The 19,727-nt window shown below is 53.7% G+C and overlaps 1 protein-coding gene across 19 annotated transcripts in view; it reads right to left on the bottom strand.

Moving 5' to 3' along the window:
• Nucleotides 1–19,727, bottom strand: part of JADE2 (jade family PHD finger 2) — a 52,719-nt gene that overhangs the window by 18,125 nt on the left and 14,867 nt on the right. For 16 of the 19 annotated variants that reach the window (XM_011224430.3, XM_034656020.1, XM_011224423.3 and 13 more), the window contains 6 exons: nt 10,870–11,027; nt 5,950–6,110; nt 5,057–5,268; nt 3,766–3,933; nt 1,922–2,038; nt 200–664 (listed from right to left, as the gene is read on the bottom strand). In XM_011224430.3, the coding sequence (XP_011222732.1) occupies nt 200–664; nt 1,922–2,038; nt 3,766–3,933; nt 5,057–5,268; nt 5,950–6,110; nt 10,870–11,027 (1,281 nt within the window). The remainder of the gene's footprint in view (nt 1–199; nt 665–1,921; nt 2,039–3,765; nt 3,934–5,056; nt 5,269–5,949; nt 6,111–10,869; nt 11,028–19,727) is intronic. The other 3 variants (XM_034656024.1, XM_034656026.1, XM_034656025.1) reach the window with 1 other exon arrangement.

The raw sequence follows: 19,727 nt of genomic DNA, 5'->3' as shown, positions 1-19,727 counted from the left end.
CTAGATGCTCCCCTGTTCTGCACAGTATCAGACACCCCCACCCTGTCAGAGAACGGGAGGCCCTCGGCCCCTTGGCCAGAGCGCACCGTCAGAGTCCTGGAGAGCCATGGCGGCTGTGGGGCAGCGTGTGTGGGACAGAAAGGCTCCTGGGATGCCCACCAGGCAGGCTGGCTGATAGGACGGTGGCAGGGGCACTCACCCTCTCCAAGTCCTGCCGCAGGTGTGTGAAGAGCTTGAGGCGGCGGTACAGGACATCCTGCTCCTGCTGGGCCAGGTTGTCCACCTCATCGGTCTTGGGGGTCAGCAGCGGCTGGTTGGCATTGGCTTTCCTCTTCAGCTTCCAGTACTGGTAGATGAAGTCAACCAGTGCCTCGGCCAGTTCCAGCCGCTCAGCCACCTCGGCCGGCTCCACCAGCTCGTAGAAGTCTTCCTCCAGCTGCTGCAGCCGCTGCTTTCGCACGGTCACCTTCTCCAGGTCCTCGCTGGCCGGGCTGGGCTCCGCGGGGTCAGAAGTGGGCTCTCCCCGAGGGCCCCCGTCACTGTGCTCCTGGCAGAATGATTTGAACTTGACCTCGTCGTTGTCTGCTAGGATAGTCCGCATTTCCAGGCCATGGTCAAAGGCGCACGTGACGTGGAACGCTGTGACGCAGGAAGGCATGGAACACTGGAGGGAGAGGAGGGGAAGTGTCAGGCATGAGGGAAGCCCTGCTAGGAGGGAAGAGGTTCCACCGAGAATCCAGGCTGCTGGTGAGACCCGACCTAAAATGGCACGGACCCCCAACATTCTGTGGGTATGGAGGGAACTCTAGTAAGTGGGAAGGGGAAACACTGGGGGAGCCGGAAAGGAAATGGGGTTCAGCACCACATATGTCCTGGGGAAATGAACAGTCAGGTGATTTGACAACCTTGGCTTGGGGATAAGCTGCATTACTGTGTGGGCAAAATGACTTTGAAACAAGAGGCATCAAAAGAAAGAATCTGGTGATGGATCACTGCCTTGCTTCTGCAACACGATCTAAGATGGGGAGTCATGTGCGTCCTCTGTCTTCTGGGAAGAGGGGCTGGAAGTGAACCCCTTCCTTCTCTTCCCCAGTTGGCAGAGGGAGCCAACTCAGGGCCTGCTCCTCTCTCCTAGCCTCGGATGATCGCTGTGGGCAGTTGATAAATGTCTCAGCAATACCCCACCCAAATATTAATGAACATTTATGCTGCACTCACAAAAGTCATTTTCGAAGTCTTAAAAATGGGTGGAGGCACATCTAGTGTTTGTAATGACAACTGTTGCTAGATAAATGAGGAAGACAAAGAATGACCCCCCACTTTCCAACCCAAAGACCAGCAGCATCACATCATCTGGGTACTTGCTAGAAAAGCAAATTCTCAGCCCATTCCAGATCTTCTGAATCAGGACCTCTGGGGATAAGCCCGGCAATCTGTTTTAACAACCCCTCCAGGTAATACTGACGCACACCAGAATTTGGGAACCACTGCTGTGGACAGACTGGTACAGCCCTGCCCTGTAGGGGGAGGGCCTGTTAGCTCAGCTGGAGGAGAAGTGTTTCCTGCCCCTCCCACATGTTATGTTTGACATCAGAAGTGAGGTCACTGTGTTTATTAACCGCAAAGACAGTTGCTCCTGGGGGAAAGCCAGGGTCTTTGGCACTGCGACGGTATGGTGAGCCTTTGCTACCAGGGCCTTTACCCCATGCCTAGAGGAACTAGGGGTGAAGAATGCCCCTCACTGGGGGTTCTGAGTCTGGCTGCGGTCCCAGGCCTCCATGCCCCTGTGTGTAGCAACACGAATGGGGTCAGAGGGAGGGTGGTGGTAGCTGCCTGTTTTCCGGAACGTCCCAGACCCACCGCTCTATGTGGCTGAGCCGGCATGAGCTCCCGGGCAGCCACAGGCTGAAGGGCCTCGTACCTGGATGCAGGTGCCTGTGCACTCCTTACAGAGGTTGCAGGACAGAGCCCAGCGGCTGGCTGGGATATGCGAGATCTTGGTGATGGGCTCCATCTTCTCCGGGCACCCAATGCTGACCTGGGCAAGAGACAGGGAGCTGCATCAGGCTTCTCATCCCCAGCTCACCTCTAGGGATCCCCCAAATGGGAGCCGTCTGCTGAAACCAGGCAGCAGGCGAGCCCGTGCCCTAAGACCTTCCTGGCTATCCCAAGCTGACCAGTGAGTGAGTGCGTTAGAGTTTGCTCACCTGTGACTAGTCTTGTTTGTGACTGTGTATGAGAGTGCACATCAGTCTGTGTGACTGAGTGTGTGTGTGTGCCTGTGGTGGTGTGGGCCTTGAGGCAGGGAAGCTTCAGAGTGTGTGTGCATGCAGACGCACGCACCAGTGAGTACATGCAGCATCCCCATGTCTCCTGCATCTGACCCCTTTGTTACTAGCACCTTCGAAGTTCTTATTAGAACATGTATTTATTTAGTTTCTGTTTCTGGGCAGCAAGTAAAGGCCCCAAGGCAGCATTTCTTCTCCTCTGGGGCCTGCCTGGCCAATGGGGATGTGCCTTTGTTTAGCCCTCCCCATCCCTCCTACAGGGACAAGCCAACAACCACACCTAAGTCTCCTGGGCACAGCCCACCCCTCAGCCCCAGAGGGTGCATCTGCCTGCCCATGCCTGAAGATGGAAGAAGGGCTCCTGTGCAGAGGTCCTGAACCAAAGGACCCCCACGGTGGAGAAGGGTCCTTGCAGGTTTTGTCTCTGTGGTGCCCAGCCCAGGGTACACTCAGGTAGTCCCAGCTTTCAAGAGGCTGCTCTGGGAGCAAGACACCACTGTCAACACAACCACGATCATTACAGAAGCCTACAAAGGGGGTCCCTGCAAGAACCTTCAGACTGAAAGCCCACGGAGGGCCACCTGGCTTGCCTGCAGGCACGGGCAGCATCAGAGGGGGGCCACATTCTGAGTCGGGGCATACAGAGGGCCTGGGGCAGAAACTCTGGTGAATGTCAGCATTTCCTATTTCAAATAGAACAGGATGGCCTTCCAGGAGCCCAGCGCCCTGCTGACTCACTAACACACGGTGGGCCTAGCCTGTCACCCATGGTCCCCCTCCACATAGACTCAGATCCAGGCCAACCCCTCCATCCCAGCCACAGCCACGGTAGCAGACCCACCATCCACTTCTAATTAGCTCTCTGCCTAACTGCCTTCCTTTTTTTTTTTTTTTTTTTAAAGATTTTATTTATTATTTATTTGACAGAGAGAGAGACAGTCAGCAAGAGAGGGAACACAAGCAAGGGGAGTGAGAGAAGAAGGCGGCTTCCAGCAGAGGAGCCCGATGCGGGGCTCGATCCCAGAACACTGGGATCACGCCCTGAGCTGAAGGCAGACTAAGCCAGACTGAGCCACCCAGGCACCCCTGCCTGACTTCCTTTTAGGTCAGCTGGCTTATTTTTGTTTTAAACAGGGAGCCTGACTTTGGTTGGAACCACCACTTGGGTTTGGAAGGACCCACAACATGCTTCCCCCTCTACTCTGCTGCCTGACTTTGCTCAGCTGTCAGACCTACCACCTGGATCCCCCAGGGGCCCATAATCCCACCTACCCATGGAAACCACCACCTGAGTTCTATCCAAGTCCACAGGCGAAGCTCTCTGTGGGTTGTTGCCCCCATTCTTCTCAGGTGCCACACGTGACATACCCCTTTTTATGGAGGCCTGTCACCTTCTTTCCCAGTGCTCTGCTCCCTGAGTTCTGAGCTCCATGCAGACCGACTTCCCCAGGGCCGCCCCCCGCCCTGATATGCCCACCTCAGGAATCCACAGAGCGCAGCTGACGTGCACCCACTTGGTCCCGCTTCTGGTGGGCTTCAAGGCTCCTCCTCTCTTGGGGCAGAGCAGGCACTTTGGCTGGACACCCAGGGCACACGTCCGGCACAGCCAGCTGCCCGTGGGCACCTTAAGGATCCCATAGCATGCCTGGGGAGAGAGCAGGGCGGTCACCATCGACATCTGGCCAGGAGTCAGCTGCAAATGGCTCCAGCCCCAGCGAGGAGCTACAGAGCCCCACTGCGAGCAGGCTCTGCCGAGGAGGCCTCCACAGGGATTCTAAGGCAAAGACTCCAGTCCTCTGTGGAAGCGCTCAGCTCTGCCCTCTGTTGGGAGGAAAGTCACTTTGGCCAGAGGTTCCTAATAAGTGTTGGACTTCAGAAGTGTCCATAACTCCTAGAAGCTGGACACAAATTTGGGTCTGTATGCTGCCTGAGGACAAGGCCCTGAGTGTTCTTTTTCCAGAGATTTGTGAAGGGGACTCCTCCTAGTCATGCCTGGGGCTTATGAACCTAAGAGCTACCGGGTATAAAGGATATGAATGAATGAGGGGTATACTGCCTCTGAGCTCCCAGGAGCTATTCCAGCAGCAGTGGCAAGGAGTTGTGTGTGCGCTCAAAGTCAGGGCTAGACTGGGTCCACTGGGTTCCAGTCAAGTCTTCTGCAAAGAAGGCCCAGAGATTCTCTGAACCTGGGAGGTTTGGGGCCCAAGAATGGGGGGGAGGGGCACGTCAGGCAACATGCCTGGTTTATAAGATCAGTAGTGATAAATACGTACAGCCTGTACTACACTGTTCTAAGCAAATAACTCCTAGGAAGTAACTGAATCCTCCCAACAACTTATTTTTATTTAGAATTGAGGAAATAGAGGCCCAGAGAGGTTAAGAAATTACCCAAGGTCACACAGATTGGAAAGGGCAAGGCCACAATTTGAAATCAGGCAGCCTGGCTCCAGGCTTTGCTTTCCTTTATGGCTGTGCAGCTTCTAAGTCCAGGTGGGAGAGGAGGAGTAGGGGGGCAGGGTGTTCAGCAGGGAGAGTCAGGGGGAGGCCCACAGGAAAAGGATGGAAAGACCACCCAAGGGGCATTGACTCAAGCCCGGCAGACAGCGCTGAGCCCTGAGGCACTCCATTCCCTTCCTCGTCCCGTGCCCTGCTTTTCAGGGGCCTGCGGCTGCAGAGCTAGAACATTCCTATAGCCAGGACCACCGGCTGTTGGTAGCAGCCTGGCCGGGCAGCAGGTGAGGATGGGGTGGGGCTAAGGGGCTGCCTACCTGGTGCACGCAAACGTTGCATTTGTCACAGAAGACCATCTCGTTGCCATCTTCGCCCTCGGGAGAGCGGCACACGTCACAGACGACGTCCTCATCATACTCGATGCCCAAGCCCTCCTGAGTCTCGATGGCCCGCACCATATTCTGGTGGCACAAGGTCTCCAGCTCCTCCAGCACACGCTCTAGCGTCAGCTCGTCCAGCTCTGGCCTCTCTGTGAGGACAGCAGGGGAGGGTGTTAGGAGCCTGGCTTGTCAGGACAGATGTATGGAGGGGTCTCCACTCATCCGCTCTGTGACCTGGGAAAATACATCCACTGTCATGGGCCTCAGCACCATCATCTGCAAACAGGATGGGCTGGACCATTCAATCTCACAGACCCCTGGGGGCTGGTCCTGGCGTTCTGACTTTAGACGGCCTGCTTGTGACCACACACGCGTGTACATGCAGATAACATGGAAGGATCTCTAGGACGCAGCTGCATGCATAGGGAATCCACTGCCTGAGCTGCGTGTATGGGGGGACCTTCCTAGGACATGTTGGTGGGCTCCAGCCAGGAGGCCACTACTAACTGACCCTGCACCCCGTGTGTCATCCTCGCCTCACTTTTGCGCTCACTTACTCTTCACGTAATAGGCTTCTGAACAATATCCTCAAGAGCTCTGCGAATGACAGGCTATTGTCGCCCCCACCTGACAGCTACAGAACACGAGGCACAGAGACACCAAATAAGTTCTCCGACCAGTAACGCAGCAGGGACTTTCTCTCACAGCCACGCGCTGCCAAAGCCCCGTCGCGGCCACTGCCCTTCTGAGGGTGAGGATGCTGGTGTTCAGAAGGAAACTCTGCTGCCTGGCATGACCCGATCCCACTCTCAGCCTGGAAGATCACCTACCCATCTCCTTGAGCTCCGAGTTGATGAGCTCCAGCCAGTAGGCATCAATCTCGTCCAGGTCATAGCGGCTGCCCCCAGGCCATTCGGGCTGGGAGCCCTCGCCAAGTTCAGAGCTGCTAGGGGACACCTGGGTAGGAGGGCCTTCCAGCGGCGGGAGGATCCTAAAAAATCAAGAGAGGGTATCACAAGAGGAGGGACCCTTAGCCTGCCACCCTCACTGGGTCTGGGGGGCCTTCGGTGAGTTGGCCAGCCCAGCTGAGGAACGGGTGGACAAGTGAGGTGTGAGACTTTGAGGTCACCTCCTTACACTACCTCATCCTGCCTGCCCACCCTGCAGACTCAAAGGACTCAAAGGTAAGCAGGAGAGGAGACCAAAGGGCAGAATGTGGGTTGGGAGTGGCTGCTGACCCATTGTCCTGCACATCCCCCAACATCCATCCTGCCTGAGCACACCTCTCCTGGTCCTCCCATGAGGGCATCTGGGCTTAGCTAAATCTCCATCATCTAGATCTGCTCTGCCTGGGGCTACATTGGAGGCAGTCCATGTGCTCTCCTGGGCACTGCTCAGTGCCAGCCACTTTGGGACAGCTGGGATAGAGTTAGCAAGGCTTCAGGTCCTTTAGCATACCCCTCAAGGCCAGGGGGAGGCCAGGGATTGTGTCCATGTCCCCGCAAGGGGAAGTGAGGCCAGGCCTCCTCTGGAGTGAGAAGGGGCCTTACCTGGGTACAGTGCTGCAGCCCAGGGTGGCCCTTTCCACAGAAAAGGTCTCCCTCCCCCGAGGACACAGTGTCTCCCATACACCTTATCATTCCCCCCAGATACGACGTAACCTGAGCAGTCTCTCACTGTGGTGCCTACACACCCTCACTCTCGGTGCAAGATGGAGGCCTCCTCCCCTGGACATAAAGATGTGCCTACTACAGTCCCAGGACCATACTCCAGCTCAGCCCTCCCTTGGGCCACGGCTCTCCCTGAGGTAGCTCGGAAGGCCCTGGCTGCAAAATGTGGACTCAAAGTCCTGATCCACTATCTTCTTTTTAAGTAAACTCTACCCTCAATGTGGGGCTCGAACTCATGACCTTAATATCAAGAGTCACATGCTCTATCGACTGAGCCAGCCAGGCACCCCCAATCTACCTCTCAGTGTGCAATCTGGGCAAGCTGCTTAACATCTCTGTGCCCAGCAACCTCATTCAAAAAAATAAGCTAGCAGTAACAGTACTTACCATCTACAGTTGGTAAGGGTTAAATGGACGACTACGTGTAACGCTCTAACAGCGCCTGGCACACAGTAAGCACTATAGGTGTGTGAATGCGTATTTTAAGTCCTCTAGAGATCACTTTCCTCCTTCTGAAATGCAATAGGAGGGCTTTTTGCCTTGGGAGGGCACAGCTTCCCCTCTTGGCTCAGCTGTGTGCTGCCCCTGAGGTCCCGATGCCAGTTCAAAATGCCAGCTCTTCCCACCCCCCACCGGTTGCCATGGTATCGCTGCGGAGCCTGGCTTCCATCTGGCCAGCCCTGCCAGGGCTGAGAGGCCCCTCACTTGCCCGAGAGGCCTCCTGGGGTCGAAGGCAGGGCTGCCAGGGGTTGTGACTCAGCGCAGACTGGGGAGGGGAAGGCAGGGTGGCACACAGACATGGCTGAGCTAGAGAAAGGACTCCGGGGCACGCCCCATGTGTCGGCCGGAGAGGCAGGAAGGATGGAGGAGACAGGGAGACAAAAATGGCCTCCAGACCAGGAGGGAGGGTCAGAGGAGGTTGAAGGGCACAAGGAGCAAGGGAAAGGGCTTGATGCCACCCTTTCCCGCGTGGGATGCCCAGATTAAGGAAGGCCTCAGGTAACGACTAACGGTGTGACTCCCTCCATCCTCCTGTAAAATAGGTCATTCCAAATGGATGCAGTAATGCTACCCTTAGTCCTACAAAATCCCGAGGGTCTTACTGAATTAATACATTCTTTTAAAAACACAGACTAATTTTGTCTTGACTCAGCTTTGTTTGTGCCCCCAGCGTAGGCTCAGTCAGGTTTTGGGTATAATCTTTGCCCCACCACCTACTGGCCTCACTACCTACACCTGTGTGGTCAGTCAGCTCCCACCTGGCCAGACCTCTTGGTGGGAAGATCATGTTCCTTTCCTTCTCTGAGAATCTAGGGTTCAGGGGCTCACACCAGAAAAGGCATTTCCTGAGCTTCCTGGGGCCCTCCTCGTCATCTGTGATGCCTCTTCTGCCTCTGAAGAAGCTATCCCATCCTACCAGGCATGGGCTGACCTGACCCTAGGCCAAGGACTCCCTCCCAACTGTAGCCAGCAGGACAGAGCAGCTGGAAGCGGTGGATGGCTGGGCTGGGGTCTGGGGGACGGTCTCTACTCCAAGAGATGACACTTATATGGGGCGCCTGGGGGGCTCAGTCGTTAAGCGTCTGCCTTCGGCTCGGGTCACGATCCCAGCATTCTGGGATCAAGCCCCACATCAGGCTCCTCCGCTGGAAGCCTGCTTCTCCCCCTCCCAATCCCCATGCTTGTGTTCCGGCTCTCGCTGACTCTCTCTCTTTCAAATAAATAAATAAAATCTTAAAAAAAAAAAAAAAAGATGATACCTACAGCAGAGGACGGTTTTGTCCTGGGTTCAGTCTTTCAGCCACACTGAGCGGTAGTAGCACAGGCCATCACTCAATTCACGATCAGGGGGTGAGACAGGTTCTCATTACCCAGATAAATTTCAGACCATGAGGTGGGCAAACCTACCCAATGGCCAGGGAAAACTGGCTGAGAAGGGGGAGATGGAGGGGGCCAGGATAGCAGCGGGGGGACGGCCATCAGAGCAAGCATACCAGCATGATCGGGGCACAGGCTCTCTCTGGGCCTCACAGGGGCAACCCAGGGCTTGTTCCCGTGGCTTGTGATTTCCTGGCCCAGCCCCCAGGCCCTGGCGGTCATGCAGGGAATTCCCCAGAATTTCCCAGCTCCCTCATCTATCAAACCAGGACAGTAAGATGTACTTTTAGAGCTGGTATGGTAATTAAATGAGAAAATGAACGTAAAAGGCTCAGCCCAGCAAATTCTCAGGAAGAGCTGCTGTAACAATTCTGACCATGCTGGCTACTGCACTGGCTTCCAGATAAGGGCCTCACAGTGGGAGGTGCCCAAGAAGGAGGAGGGACTGGGCTAGAGGGAGACAGGGGAGCCTTCTCCAAGAGAACAGCCATCACTGCCTCTAGTCTGTCCCCTCCAGAGAGCACGGACAGGCCAGGAATGCCTGGCTCCTGTCAGCTTAGAGCAGCCGTGCATATGTGGGGAATGCACCTCGTTGAGCCAGAGCTGTTTGGACACGTGCTCTCCTCTTGATGTCAACAGATAAAGCACTGCACCGGCAGACAGAAGCCACGCTCCTGGTGTGGAAGCATCTGCAATTAATTACCCAGGCCACTGGATGTTTCCGGAATCACCTGACATTGACATCAAGAAGGGAGGACAGACAGCTGGGCCAAGCCTCATCAGGACTCACCTCTCTGCCCAGCTGGTGGCCTGCCCCTACCCTTCACTGCCCTGGCTCTTGTCATGTGTATTTGCATTTAATCCCCACCACACCATTAGGCAGCTACTGTTATTAGCCCCATTTTACAGAGGAGAAAACTGGTTCAAATAGGTTAATAATAGTTCTTCAGTCTGCCGAGATGAAGGTGTGAAACTGGCTGGAGCTTAATCCATGTTTCTGGCCCTGGGGAGGGGATGTGGAGAATACATTCCCTCTGCAAAGCCCACATATTCTCCCTTCCAGAGAACCCCAGAGCTCCCCTGATTCTCAGAGGGCCTGACACCAAGTGCTGGCAGGCACTCAGCTCTCAGGAGCCACAGGATGAGCCCTGCCCAGCACCCAATCCTCACAGAGCACTAAGCAGGGTTCAAAGTCTGATTTGCTTCGGTAATTCCAAGCCAAGCACAGGCACCAGCTGGGTACTGGGGGTCTGTGAGCCACTCACAGGTGTGGCTGCCAGGAAGCAATGGTGCCAATGTCAAGGGCGATGAAGGCTGTAATCTTTGCCTCAGACCTGGTCAAATGGGCCTGAGTGAGAGCCACGGGGCTGCCATGGCCAAGTATGCTGGTGGGCCAGGGAGGCCAGGACATAAGGTCCCTCAGTTCAGAGACAAGATTTAGGGGGTTTCCCAGGGTGCAGAAAGCAGCACTTGGCTGGCCTCTGTCACCGGAGGCAAGGGCCATGCCCAAGATCCACGGGGGTCTCTCAGATCCACAAGAACAGAAGGCTACAAAGCCTACGGAGGAAGTACCCGTGGCCCAGCCCTGGCCCAGCCCTGGCAGGGAATCCTCCTGAGGACAGTCATAGCCACTACTTCCTGATCATCTGCTGTATGCCAGCATTCGACTCCCTCCCACTCAGAACTCCTTAAAAAGGTTTAAGAAGTCGACAGCATGGCTTATCCTAGCCTTAGAGACCATTTAGAAGCCTGGAGATTTCCCTGATAAGTTCTGCTCGTGGAACCCAATCTGGATTGACATCAAGCTAACCCAAGGCCAGTTTCTACTGAGCACTGGTATGTGCCAGGCCCTGTGCCAAGTGCCTCCCACGCGTCGCTGCCCTATGTCATCTCAACCACTGTACAAAGTAGGTAGTATTGTTACCACTCCCATTTCACAGACAAGGAAACTGAGGCCCAGGGAGATCACATTTCTGGCCCAAGGTCACAGTGAATGGCAGTGGCCATGAACCCAAGCCATCTTGCTCCAGAGCTGAGCCCAAGCCCAGGCCCTCAGCCTCAAAGGTAAATTGCCAGTATTTCTAGAATTTTTCAGTGGTTTATGGGACCAAAGAATCTAATACGGAATAGAGACGGGCTACGAAGGTCCCTTGCCCTGGCCTCCCCTTTCTAGGGTCCCCTGGCCTGGGCTTCCTGGCTTACCTCACCACGGGCTCTGGAATGGCCTCTGCCCCTGCGGGCACCTGCACACCCTTCTCCCATTCCTGCCGCCATGGGTCCGCCAGGATGTAGTAGTCATCCGGGCTGAGCTGGCAGGAGTCTGGGATCTTCATGGCTGTGATCAAGTCTGTCCGGAAAACCTGTCAGGAGGAGGAGTGGAAAGAGTGCCTCAGGGTGGTCTGTTCCGCAGCCAGGGCAGGAAGAGGCAAAGGCAACTCGAGTGAGCTTTCTGCCCACTTACTTAAAAGCAAGAAGCCAACACAAAGGCAATAATGACAATGACACATCTTCTCTGAACTCAGCACAGGGCTCTGCACACAGATGGTCGGTATACGTGTCGAACTGAATTCACCTGTGTTCTGATCTATTAAAGGACAGAGTTTGAATGACGAATGGGAGTGGACCTCAGAGGGAAGGGGAAAAACTTACGGGAAAAATCAGACAGTAGAAAGATTTCTGTGAAGGCATTACTGCCACTAAGGGACTGACTGCCTGGGGCATTTCCACAGAAGGTTTAGAATTATGTTCCTATTGCCAGGAGAGGCTTGAGGGGAGGCGCAAAGGAGCGCAGGGCACCAACCCCAGGCAAAGGAAAGGCCAGGGCCTTATGCAAACAACTGAGGGAAAGGCCAGGCCCCCGTGCAGCTTACAGATGGCTTCCTGTGGGTCAGGGTCTCCAATCCCTTAAGAACAAGGACACAGTGTTCCCCACATAGCCGGGGCCATCTTGTGTGTGTAAGAGAGTAAGAGGAGGATAGGGCTGCATTTTTTCTCAGTCAAGCCCATCCAGATCTCAGAGCCTGGCCATGAATGTGTGCACCCCCATGCTCTGCTTTGCTTCTGGGCTACGGCTCACTCAAGGGGAGCCTGCTCTTCCCACTGTTCTGTCTTCCCAGTCCACCCGCTCCGCCTTCCCACCCCGGAGCAATCCGCAAGCCCAGCCCAGATGACGCAGGCATTGCCCCTCCCTCCCCGCTCCCTGACCTCACTGTGGCCTCCCACAAAGGGCTGCTGCAGGTCTGGGTGGCAGCTCCGGATTACCACGTGACTTGCTTAGGCACCCATTCTCCCAGGGATCACCAAACGAGAATCACAAGTTGAGAAACCACTTCCAGGAGCACTGCAGGCCTCAGACCAAACTCCAAAAAATCTCTCCCTCCCCAGAAAAACCAGCTTCACTGGCCTGCCACAGGCTCATGACCAACCCGTTCAGTGCTAACCTCTGCCTGCCAGGGGCCCAACTCACTGGCTGTGTGGGTCTCTTTTGAATTGAGGGCCAAGACAACGAGGAAACAACTGAAACGGGTGCACCAAGAGGACTCGCCGCCACATCTTGCAGAAATCTAATTAACATTTGCATCTGGCTAGAGAGGGCCCCAGCTTGGAAAAGGTCAAGTTTCCTGAAGACTCTATTTGCCAATATAATTTAATTGTTAAGACTAACACCCTAACATTTAATTAGGGTGCCAGTGTGAAAAAATTAAAATGAGATTACGATTAAATGCTAATTAAGCAGAAGATGAAATGCGGCAAAGATTTCACAGCCCTGATAATTTGCATATCTTATTAGCAAGCGGTTTAGACGGCTGATAGAAGAACACAAACTCAGGCAGTGGGTGCTTCTGTGCTGTTCTTCACAAGTCCCCCTCTGCTGGCTTGGGCCTTTCCTAGCTGACGCCTCTGCCGAGTCCAGCAGGACTGCAGCTGGGTTACTTCCTTCTAGACCCAGGGCAGAACCTGGTGGGGTGAACTGAACCCACAGTGGACTCATCATGGCCTCCAAGTTCTCCCGATCGTGGTAAACCAAGTGGGGTCCGGGCCAAAGCTCTGTCGCTCAGATGCTATGGGGAACCTCCCACCTGGGACAGCCTCTCACCTTGCCCCAGAAATCAACCCTTCACTACTGTCACTAAGCACCCCTCCAGAGACACGCAGGTAAGTCTGAAAGCTACTGCCATTTCCTCAGGCTGGGCTGTCTCCTTCAGGATTCCTTTCCTGATCACCATGACTCAGGGAGCACCAAGTGTCCCACAGAGTCACTTTCCACTCCGTATTCCCACCTTGCTTCCCAGCACTTACATCCCAACAGTTAACTGGTGTCCTCCTGTTGCTTGTTTTCCTGCTGTCTCTCCCCATGCCCTACAGCAATCCTGTTGTCTGCTACGTTCTCAGTGCCTGGCATGACGACTGCCACATAGCAGGTGCTCAGAAAATAGTGACTGAGTGAGTGAATGAATGAATGAAAGGACCTCTCTGGGAAATTACCCGAGGAGTCTGAGGCCCCCAGCCAGCCCCTCCTTAGTAGTGCTTTTTGAACCCCACATCAACAAGGTGAGATACCTCGAGGATATATGTAGAGCTGAAGTCCCCAAGCACAGGGCCCTAACTAGAGCAACACACAGCCTCTGGTCTGCAGGGCTCGAAGCCTAAGGACCAGTGCACTGCCTAAGCTGGAGACTGAGGGACAAGAGTGCCAAGCCCCACCAACAGGGGAGAGGTGGCCCAGAGCTAGGAACAGGCCTGGCGCTGAGAACTCAGCAGGAAGGAAGGGATTCCAGGCTCAACTGGATCAGAGATATTCAGGAAGGAGAGGGAGGAAGAGAGGGGGAGAGGGAGGCCTAGGGAAAGAGGAAGGAAGGGAGTGAGGGTGGGAAGGAGAAAGAGGGGGAGAGAGAGAGAAAAGGGAGGAAAGAGTGTAGCCCCAAGATAATTGCATGTTTCATCCTAGGTCACTCAGGGAGCAGGTGGCAGACTGGACACGGGGCCCTTTTGGGCAGGGGACTGATGGAAGTGCAGGAAGGGGAGCACTATCATAATGGTAGCAGCCAGAGGCGCCTGGGTGGCTCAGTCATTAAGCGTGTGCCTTTGGCTCAGGGCGTGATCCCGGCGTTCTGGGATCGAGCCCCACATCAGGCTCCTCCGCTAGGAGCCTCTTCTTCCTCTCCCACTCCCCCTGCTTGTGTTCCCTCTCTCGCTGGCCTTCTCTCTCTGTCAAATAAATAAATAAAATCTTAAAAAAAAAAAAAGGTAGCAGCCAACACTTAAAGAGCACTGTGTATCCAGTATCAGTCTAACAGATGTTCTTGAATTAATTTAATATTAGTCCGTATACTACCTCCGTGAGGCCAATGCTGCCATCATCCCTGTTCTGGGACTCTAACCTGAGGTTAGTTAAATAACCTACACCAGGTCCTACAAGTTGGCAAAGGATCCCAGGCCACGAACTCTGGAGCCAGCCGGCACACCCCACAGCCCCCCTGCCCCTTCTGGCCACGTGCTCAGCGCTCAGTGCCTCAATGCCGCACTGAAGCCAAATGAGATAGCTTCCCCAAAGGCTGGAATATGCAAATCAGATGGAGGCCTTTGCAAATTCCAAGCCCTTCGGGGGCTTTCCACTGTCTTCCCCTAGGCTAAGCCCCTGTGGCCACACAGATACACATCAGCCTGTGGAGCACTTTTGACCCTTGGCACAGAGGAGCATGCTGCTGGGACGCTCTTCTCTCTTGCCAAAGTGGTGCTGGCCCGTTTCATCTTGGAGGGCTCAGTCCCATCCACATCTGCTCTGGGACATCTTCCCTGATCCCAGGCTAGCTTCTGGACTTCCTCTGAACTGCCACAGCCCCTGTATTGGAATCGCCTGGTTTCTTACCATGTAGTGCCCACAAGAAGGAGGTAAGCTCAGTGAGGTCTGGCTGGGCCACAGTCTGGATCCCAACAGTGTGCATGGGGCCTAGCACTTGTGAGGGGCTAATCAAAGGCCAAATGGCTCAAGAGCCTTCCACGGATCCACCACCGCCTTCTTGGGTTGCTGCCCAAGAGTACGTAGAGCTGGGCAGCTGGAGCCTCTGTACATTTATACAAAACCTGTCCACAAATATGGCCACCCAATTGTCACCCAAACATCCTTTCTGTTTTAAACTACCAGAGGTTAAGCTTGAAAAAGGCTCAACTGTTCTCCTAAAACGCCTCTGAATTATTTATGAAAACTAAAGAATAAAATGGACACTGATGAACCAGACGCCTTGCCATGGCCGGAAAGTTGAAGTTCGAAAACAAGTAATTTTCTAAGAACGTGAATGTTTACTATTTTTTCTCTCTTATGGCAGAAAATGACAAATTGTCTTTAAAGGTCTGCTGCCTAGCAACCAAGTTCTGCTGAGCTCCTTGGGAGATGTTAATTGTAGCTTCTTCAAACAGTATGAAGAACGTTTAAAGGTCTAAAACTCAAATGTAATAACCAATCTGAGCGCTGGGGAGCCAGTGCAGCTCCGGAGGGAGCGGACAATCCTGCTCTGCCCACACGTAGGGACGCGTGCATGGCCCTGACCTTCCACTTCCTCTTCCCGAGACTGAAGATGACAATCACGGAACAGTCTGTCTGGTTTTCCACACCTATTTCCCCAGGAAGAACCCAAAACAGGCTCTGCCAGAAACTACCAGTGGAGTCTGACATGACCTCCAAAAGCAAAGATGATGACCACAGGCAACTTTCCCTGGGCCGTGCACAGAGTTCTCGTACATTATCATGGGATTTGTGGATGTTATTTAAACGTTTCATCCTGGGACCTTGGTCTCTGCTTCCTTTTCTCAAGGGTGAATGATTGTATCATAGTGTATTTCAGACCAAGAGACAGACACCATGAGGAAGTTCAGTTACTTAAGGAAAGGCTTTACCACTTATCATAATTACAAAATAGGATTATTTGTGTAATTATTTGTATGATGTCCATCTCCTCCTAATCCAGCTGAGAGAAGCAGACAGTGCATGTATCCCATTTATCATTGGACCTGTCGGTGGTGCCGTGCCTGGCATGCAGCAGGTGCTCAAGAAACACTGTGCAGCAAATGAATGAATGAATCCCAGGATCGTCTGAAGTAGGACTAACCTCTGAAACTTCCTGTCCTGCCTAGTAGGGAGAGTAGAAGCAGGGGGCTGACCCCAAAGATTCTTCCATGTGAATTTTAGGAACTGGTCTTGGTCACTGTCCCAAAGTCAATGTAAACAGCTTTGGCCAAGACGGCCTCTCCTTGACCTCTGTCCACACTAGACGTCCCAACATATGCTAGGAGTGGCACCCTCTTCCAAATTCCCCAAGGATCTTTGGGGGTCTGTCCTGAAAGAGCCAAGCAGAATTACTACTGAATACCTCATTTTAAATCACGATTGCTTTTTCTGAGCCTTCATCTCATTAGAAACAACAGCTAATTTTGAAAATTGTCCTATTAATCAGGTCCTATACTAAATGGTTTAAATATATATAAAAGTATATATACATATAACCCCACCTAATCCATATTACCCCCATTTTACAGATAGAGAAACGGAGACTGAAAAAAGTAAACCACTTATCTGAGGTCTGCACTATATTTTAGCCACTGCAATATTATTCCCTGGGAACCAGCCAGGTATTTCTTCTTTTAAGAAATCTCTTCTGGGGCCAGGGGCGCCTGGGTGGCTCTGTTGGTTAAGCGTCTGCCTTTGGCTCAGGTCATAATCCCAGGGTCCTGGGATCTAGCCCTGAGTCTGGGTCCTTACTCAATGGAGAGCCTGCTTTTCCCTCTCCCTCTGCCCCTCCCCCTGCTCATGCTCTCTCTCTAATAAATAAAATCTTAAAAAAAAAAAAAAAGATAAAGAGTATCTCAGCCAGGGCTGCCTGGGTGGCACAGTCAGCTTAAGATCCGACTTAAGGGGGCGCCTGGGTGGCACAGCGGTTAAGCGTCTGCCTTCGGCTCAGGGCGTGATCCCGGTGTTATGGGATTCGAGCCCCACATCAGGCTCTTCGGCTGAGAGCCTGCTTCTTCCTCTCCCACTCCCTCTGCCTGTGTTCCCTCTCTCGCTGGCTGTCTCCATCTCTATCGAATAAATAAATAAAATCTTTAAAAAAAAAAAAAGATCCGACTTAAGGTTCACCTCAGGTCATGATCTCAGGGTCATGAGATCGAGCCCTGTGTTGGCCTCCGCTCAGCACGGAGCCTGCCTGGGATTCTCTCTTCCTCTCCTTCTCTCCCCTCCCCCCCCCCCCGCGCTCCCTCTCTCAAATAAATAAATAAATCTTAAAAAGAAAAAAAAAAAAAAGTATCTCAGCCAAGAGCAAACTTACTTAAATTAGTCATAAAATACCAGAGAAGGGCTCTGAACATAGCCACCCTCTGCCCAGCCCTATTCAAGCTACCACTAGGCTAATTTGGTCAGACTTCGCTCTCTGTCTGTCTCTCAAACACACACCCTTTTTCTCTTTCACAAGGATAACAGCACTTCCTGCTCTTTAAAAGAATTTATTACACACATTTCTTTTGCAAGACAAGCCCCAGAGGCCAGGAGGACTTTCCAGCTGGCGGGAGCAGCAATGTTTCTAACTACACTGGGAGTGGATTCTGCCCCCCACCCCAGAGGAAGGCAGTGGGAGTCTAAGAAAGCAGGCACTTGGCCCAGTGGAAGGGCTCCCCCTCACCGCCCGCCTGTCCGCCCCACGGGGCGGCAGAGGAACTGTTGGCTAGAAACATGGCTTGAAACCACAGGGCAAGCATAAGACCTTTCTGGATTTCTCCTACTTTATCTCTCAAGCTTGTCGGCATTTTGCCTTTTACTACAACATATGCCATCACTATTTTAATATAAAATATGTTATTTCAAACATCTGGACAGCACCTGGGCTCCTCTAGGAAGGCATCTTCTTTATCCTGTGGTTTTGCACCCCAACACATTCTGGCCACCCATGCCTGCACCCAGGGTAGAAGGCTCCCATTTTTTAAAAGCAACAGGTCAAGACAATAAGCTTCATCCTCGCTCTTCACTTGCTGCTGCCTTTTCTAGGGGGGAATCTTATATAGGAACTCTCATGGACCCTGGGTCTGGGGGACACCCCAATGGTGACAGAGACTGCTCATTCACAAGGATCACCTTTTTCTCCCAGGCCCTGTCCCCAAGCCCAAGAAGCTGGGCTGAAGGGCCCTTGTGGAAACTGCAGAGAGGCCCTATTCTCTCATCTAGAGATATACTAATTTGTCACCAGGGCTTACAAAGGAAACTGACAGTTGGAGCCCAACTCCTACCCACCCCATTCTGGGACCATCGAGGCTTTGATCCCAGGGAGGCCAGCTTGCACCTCCACTCACTTTCTCCACCTTCGGGCTCCAGAGGCCTCAGGAAAGGACAGTCACTTCTACTAAACAGAGAGTCCATGGCAGGGCTCTGCAGATGACGACCTGGAGGCTCAGGGACAAACAGTCACAGAGCTCTTTAGTGGCCAAGCTGGCTGCATCTCTCATAACGGACACTTTCCTGTGTAGCACCTGCATCCTGCTACCAAAGGACCAGCTCCCTGGGGACAGGGCCTGCGTTTTCTGCGCCTCCTCCCACCCCCCCAGCACCCAGCTGGGCCTGTCAGGTGCCCTCAAGTACTTGCTGAGTTTAACCACTATCAGTAGCTCTTGGGTCCTGAAGACCCAAGTCCCTGCTGCTGGCTGACTTCCGGGGACTCAAGACTTCCTGAAAACCCTGCCCAGGGGAAAGCCCCACCGCTCAGCCTGCCCTTCCGTCTGCCTCTGTGCCCCAGGCCTGAGGAAGACACAGCCTCAAAAAGCAGCCTCCAACCCATGGGGCCGGCCTCAGATCTCCTCCTGAACTGTCCTTCACACGCCGGCCAGGCTGATGGTTTGGCAGAAACCTGTCAGTCACTTGGCCACCACGGCGGGGGGGGGGCAGGGATCAGCTGCAGGACTGCCCTCACCCACACTCCCTGCCTTTGATTAGGTCACTGAACCAGGCTGGAAAGCCTCCCCCTTCTCCTTCAACCTTAGGGTCCTTCCAGGGAGGATCAAGCCAGGACCTCCTGTCTTAGCAAATTAAGGAGAAAGGTCTGTGGCAGTAGTTCTTTAAGTCCGAATTTCTGGGGGTGAGGTAGAATGGGAGCCTGGTATTAGTATTTAAAGGTATAACCTTTGTGATTCCATCAGATTCTTAGAGATAGGACCCACGAAATGGTAAACACCAATAATGGTTATGCCATCTGGTCAAATAAGCCAGGCCAGAAACCCAAGGCTTCAGCTTGGTTTATATACTAGTACCACCTCCCCAGGGCAGGCTAACCCCTTCCCTTCCTTCAGGGCTGGACTGCTGATTTAAGCCCCAGGGGACACATCTCAGCTTTGTTGGGATCCTGCAGGCAGACAGAACAAAGGAAGGGAGCAGCCCGTGTCCTTGGGGTCAACTCTACCTTTTTCCTCTACTGCCAAAGGGGATCCTGGGGCTGACTTCAGACTTGGTGCACTTCTACCAAAAACCCAGCCTCCCAAGAATCCCTGGGCCTGTCCCTTCAGCTCCAGTACTGAGGGCTCCTGTATTCCCCCACCCTCTCTTTCACTCTGGCTGAGGGAGACCACCCACTGGTTAAGGGCCAGAAGGGAAGCTGGGCCTCAAGGCCTCGGCCCTGTCCAGGGTCCTGACTCTTGGTCAGAGCACTTTTCCCCTCCCTGCCCTATAGCACCTCACTCCAGTGTAGAGGGAGCCCCTAGATTTATACCCTCGGGTGCACTGAGAAGGGCGGCCCTTGGCAGGTCATCACAGGGGCAGCCGCCAGTCTGGCGTAAACCCAAGCCCAGCCCTTACTGTGGCTTTTGGCTTCACTACGTGCTGGTGCTGCTGCTATGCTAAGGACTCCTGGCCATCAAATCCCCCATGCTGTCCACATTGAGAAACGAAGAGACAAAGGGAACCAGGGGCTCCCAACCAGGGAAGGGACTGCACCATGCACATCAATTTACAAGCATTCTGGCTGGGAAGTTGGGTCAGATTGGAAACACACTGTGTGACCAGCCTGACAGCCACCCCGCAGAGGTCT

This window comes from Ailuropoda melanoleuca, chromosome 3, assembly GCF_002007445.2.
Source record: "Ailuropoda melanoleuca isolate Jingjing chromosome 3, ASM200744v2, whole genome shotgun sequence".
NCBI classification, from domain to species: domain Eukaryota; kingdom Metazoa; phylum Chordata; class Mammalia; order Carnivora; family Ursidae; genus Ailuropoda; species Ailuropoda melanoleuca.
The sequence above is the reverse complement of the archived record's forward strand: the minus strand, read 5'-3'. Positions and strand labels throughout refer to the sequence as shown.